The sequence below is a fragment of the Sphaeroforma arctica genome (genome assembly GCF_001186125.1).
Source record: "Sphaeroforma arctica JP610 unplaced genomic scaffold supercont1.2507, whole genome shotgun sequence".
NCBI lineage: Eukaryota > Ichthyosporea > Ichthyophonida > Sphaeroforma > Sphaeroforma arctica.
The window spans coordinates 1-5,000 of NW_014038051.1; the positions used below are offsets into that span (position 1 = coordinate 1).

At 42.7% G+C, this 5,000-nt stretch overlaps 3 protein-coding genes across 3 annotated transcripts in view; all 3 read right to left on the bottom strand.

Moving 5' to 3' along the window:
- Positions 1–144: 144 nt before the first annotated feature.
- SARC_12690 (hypothetical protein) lies at positions 145–644 on the bottom strand (the record flags this gene model as incomplete). Its single annotated transcript, XM_014293196.1, has 1 exon — positions 145–644. Exon 1 carries the CDS (start codon positions 595–597, stop codon positions 145–147), a length of 453 nt encoding a protein of 150 aa, XP_014148671.1. The 5' UTR covers positions 598–644.
- A 622-nt stretch (positions 645–1,266) lies between these two features.
- On the bottom strand, positions 1,267–1,872 carry SARC_12691 (hypothetical protein; the record flags this gene model as incomplete). Its single annotated transcript, XM_014293197.1, has 1 exon — positions 1,267–1,872. The coding sequence occupies one exon, from the start codon at positions 1,870–1,872 to the stop codon at positions 1,267–1,269; it is 606 nt and encodes a 201-aa protein (XP_014148672.1).
- A 2,078-nt stretch (positions 1,873–3,950) lies between these two features.
- SARC_12692 (hypothetical protein) overlaps positions 3,951–5,000 on the bottom strand; it is a gene marked incomplete at its 5' end in the record, with an annotated part of 1,772 nt that continues 722 nt past the window's right edge. The window contains one exon of the mRNA XM_014293198.1: positions 3,951–4,338. Within this exon, the coding sequence (XP_014148673.1) occupies positions 4,015–4,338 (324 nt within the window). The remainder of the gene's footprint in view (positions 4,339–5,000) is intronic.

The following is a 5,000-nucleotide window of genomic DNA, read 5'->3' on the forward strand; positions in this document are numbered from 1 at the left end:
ATATAGTGTATGTGTGTGTGACTGATTGTATGTATATATGCATCTATCTCGGCATCGTCATATCTACAGTTTGCTGGAAATATGCCAAAGTTGTAAATATATTCGTTGCGCGTAAAGACTACCGAGACTTAAATCCAAGAGGGGTCACCACACACCTTCCCCTCCACTTTGATATGAACTCCCAGCCTCTTCCGGCGATATTTTGTCCTTTTGACCCGCATCCTGCACTCGCTGCAGTATATTGTCGCTTATCACTAAATTTCTCACGCCATCGTATATACTGCAAATTTCCTCTATTACAGGTTCTATTTCTTTGTCACACAGTGGTTGATTCTCCTTCGCTGTTAGCTTGGCGGAAAAGGCCTTCATGGCCTTTGCTACCCAGTCAACCCACACTTCATCCTGGTGCGGACCCTCCCAGTCGCGTGATCGATATGCCTGTGTATCATGGATGTATTGATCCTTTTTCAAGGACATCAATTCCATAAACATCTCGGCATCCATGTCAGAGTTTGTAATCAGATTGGGCATGCGTTCGTATAGCCGCTGAGCAATATCGGCTGGAGTCACAGCTGCATCATCACCCGTACTTGACATCTTAATTCTCAACAGATGTATGGAACCACTTTCAAGTTGTTTTAGCGAAATGAGAACCTAATGATTGCTGAACCTGAACTAACATACAATAGATATGTATTTATTGAACATACTGTTCGATTATAGGTTATACAGAGTATTTATTTATTAGAGGATTTATGATTTGAGGGCTACTTTTTCATATTGAAATACATCGATATATATAAATTGTATTGTTTTATAAAAAAACAAAACAAATAAAATCAGAAAGTACTTTTCCGTTCAATTTTTGAATTTTCAGAAGGCTAATTTTATTTGTTTTTTATTTGTTGCTTGACATAGCCTCTGTTCAGTGTTCAATAGTTATAAATAGGAGGCTATGTGTTTGATAATAAAATTAAAACTTTGAACAAATTATTTTATTTAACATTTGAATCCGCATTCCACGATCTCTGAGAGAGTATTTTTTTTTGTGATTGTAGTGTTTCATTCGTTTTATCTAAAAAAACAAAAAAAACATCTAAGTAAGCATGGACTCGTCGGTGGCAACAGCAGTATCAGTGACACCCTCAGTGCAACTCTGCTGGGCTGTAGCACCTGTTTTCTCACCACATGTGACAACGGGCTTTAAGAGAACAGTTTCAACCTGGTCCACCATATCGGCAGCGGAGGGCAACATCGTCTTGGCCTTCACAAGAAGTTCTTGCATGCAAGTGACAAGCTCGGCATCGGTAGCGGTAACCAAACAGGTGAAAAGTCAGCGTTGGCAGCATCGATCGCGACCTGGGCCGTGGTGGCCATATCCGCAGCACCGATCATGCCCAACATTGAGCCATAAGTGTTCCAAAGTTTGTTGACCTCCTCGAGGGTCACCTCGACTCCACAATGGTCAAAGTTTGGTTGACCATAGCACACATGCAGATTCGTCTTGAACTCGGTCACGGCGGGATCTACGACCATGGCAATCATGTTTGGATCAATGTCGCGCCGGTTAGCGGGAGTCAGAAGTTTAAGAGCGGCATTAAATGCAGAGTCGATGGTACCCTCCACACAAGCCTTGGCGTCGGCAGCACCTGCACACTTTACAATGGGATCGAACAACTTCGAAACAACCGCATCTATGATGGGGACGGCATCAGGGAACGCAGCCTGGGCCTTGGCAACCAAAGCGGTGTTGCAAGCAACGGCCTCGGCATCAGTGGCTTTCGCAACACACACGGGTATATCGGATTTAGCAGCATCCAAACCTCCTTGGATAGTATCGGACATATCAGCCATGCCCACCATACCAAGCATGGAGTCGTACTGAGCCCACGCGTCGTTGAACTCCGCAAGACCTGGTTTTTCGGCGCATTTGACAAGTTATGATTTATCAGTGTAACATCCGTTGTCGACCAAGTGCTCTTTGAATGCAGGAACAATTGGATCCGCAACCATATGAGCCACGCTGGCGTCAATTGCAATACGGTCCTGGGGCACAGATGCAGCAGTAGCAACAACGGCGATGGAGGCGATAGTGGCGATGAATCGCATAATTTTAGATATGGATGTTTATTATTTTGTTCGGTTGAGTTTTGATTATTGTTATGTAGCGGCCTTCTGACGCTTTTATGCACTTCACGAAATGTATTTCCCCTGGGATCTCTGAGGGATTCTCAATTCTGGAAGACTATTAGACTATAAACTTTCTAGATTTTAGTATAAGCTATGACATCATAATATACTTTTTCTAGATTTTAGAAAGAGTATTTTATTTTAAATGTACTCGCTACATAATCAGATTTGGGATTTCACTGTTTGACTAATGACTATATACAAAATTGAAATATCGGTGGGAAATAAAAATAGTAAATACATATGTACACAATATGTATGTATTTCGACATAATTTTATAAATACATCCACATAAATTCAATCAAATACAAGACATATTAATGTTGAGTAACAGAGTATGTATGGTAAATAAATAATTCGTTCTAATTATTTCAAAATAAACCCATTGGTCTTAAGTGCGCGCCTTAATGATTGGATATAAATCATCGGCTTCTGAAAATAGAGCAATAATAAATGTATGAGAAAATCAGAAAATTCGGTCAGCAGGCACTGTATGTCTCTCTAAATACTCGGCAGTCAGTACTCAGTACTGAGCGTGAGCAGTTGAGCACTAAGCCTCTTAGGTCACACTCTGACTCAGCCGAGTCAGCCCTATCAATACATAAGTCATATCTATAAACTATTCTTAACTTATAACTATATATGTGAGTGTGACTATAGTGAATAGACACAAATAAATAATTATATCTAGATAGTAGATTGGAGATTCTATACTCTTATGTATTTATGTACGACTATAAAGTATTTATAAACCCTAAATAAAGAGTAGTCAGGAGTCAGGAGTCTACTGCTGTACCAGCTATGGGTCCGTGAGTCCCTTGGGATGTCACTCATGTCAGTTGTCAGTTGTGAGCTGTTACTTTTTACTCTCTCTAGAGGTCATACACAATAATGTGGTACTACTGCTTCCTGCTGTGGACGATGAATCTTCATGGAACAATGAACAACACCAATCAGTCCTATCCTGAGTGTTTATTACCACACTACTCATGGTAGACCAAAGAAGAAGTGAGCTCTTGAGGCTTGAGTTGTATTAAAGATAGGATTATGTATTGCTTCTTTTGATATACTGTCAATGACCCAGTCTATGTCATTAACCTTGCGCATGGACAATAAATATGAATTTGCATCTGACGTTTATAAGAGAACGGGAACTGCTAGTAATCCTCACAAACAAAAACAAACAAAATATTAGACATACATATCCAAAATTATGAAGTTCATCGCCACTATCGCCTCCGTCGCCGTTGTTGCTACTGCTGCATCTGTGCCCCAGGATCGTATTGCAATTGACGCCAGCGTGGCTCATATGGTTCAAGAAAGGCTTGCTTATCTCTTGACATTGGTTCGAATATGGCCTGCAAGAAATACTTCATATATTATAGCAGCTGAGCGGTTGATGTATTTCAATGCCGCAGACTCGCATACTAGAATCGTGCCTACTGGGCATACGTCGAGGACTGGCGTTAAATTGTTCTTCTCCGTTTTGGGATCATCACCTTAGTCCACCTAATAGCGTTCAAGAAGTATGCTAATCTACTCAGTTCGACAATGGCACTGTATGCTCAAAGCAAACGCTTTTGCTGGCAAACAGTGTACAGGTTCATAGCGTTAAATAACCCGTTCAGAGCGCGTGAACAAAGGAGGCCAACAGCCTCTACAACTGACGATACGTTCTAAAGGAAGAGTATGTTTGTCCTTGAGAAGTGGTGGCGATACGTTTAGGGTATATTTGTCATTAAGAAAGGGGTCCAAAGTCGTCAATTCGGATATAGTTTATTTTTAAACGTTTAATATTGATGCGAATACACGTCCAAGTCACCCTACGAGATGGCGATCTTATAACACGCGAGACTACAAACGGGCACGTTGTTCTGTGCGGTCGTATACTTCCGTGGATTGGTGCACGTGTTGCTCGCTAGGCACACACGTGGTGGGGGTGGCGTGGGTGCCTTTAGGCTGTAGAACATCACACTCTCATCCACCACATCTGGCTCTACGGGTTCTGTCTGGTCGTCTTTGCAGTCGTTGTTGCTGTCATCACTCCCCTCCTCCGGAGCGACTGATAGTACGGAGACGGACAGCATTGTGGCCTCGCACCGGTCTGTGTACCGGATGTGGGGGTCGGGCAACGAATGAAAGCGTTCCTGTTACATGGAAGGGAATACCACACTGGGTTAGATTTCTCATCACCAGACTCAGATTAAACGTTTTGGCAAACACAGATATGCACCTGCCCACTGTGTGCGAAGGTTGGGACCTGGAGTTGTCCTCTACTTCATGCTGTGTGGTGTGTACCTCTCAGACACACCCACAAGGTGAATCCGTTTCAATGGCTATTATAATGCGAGAAACGATCATGTACGCCTCCTGAGCAAATTACACATCTCTAGCGTCTCTGCGTAGTGTCTCTACTCGCACGTCTGCAAATGCAACGCTCGCAGTGTATGTACCATGGCATGTGTCCAGTATCTCTGCATCACAGACATGAAGAGTGGCATGTAGAGTGGCATGTAGAGTTGCATGTGGAGTGGCATGTAGAGTGGCATATAGAGTGACATGTAGAGTGGCATGTAGAGTGGCATGTAGAGTGGCATGTAGAGTGGCATGTAGAGTGGCATATAGTGACATGTAGAGTGACATGTAGAGTGACATGTAGAGTGGCATGTAGAGTGACATGTAGAGTGGCATATAGAGTGGCATGCAGAGTGGCATGTAGAGTGACATGTAGAGTGACATGTAGAGTGGCATGTAGAGTGGTATGTAGAGTGGCATGTAGAGTGGCATGTCGAGTGGCATGTAGAGTAAC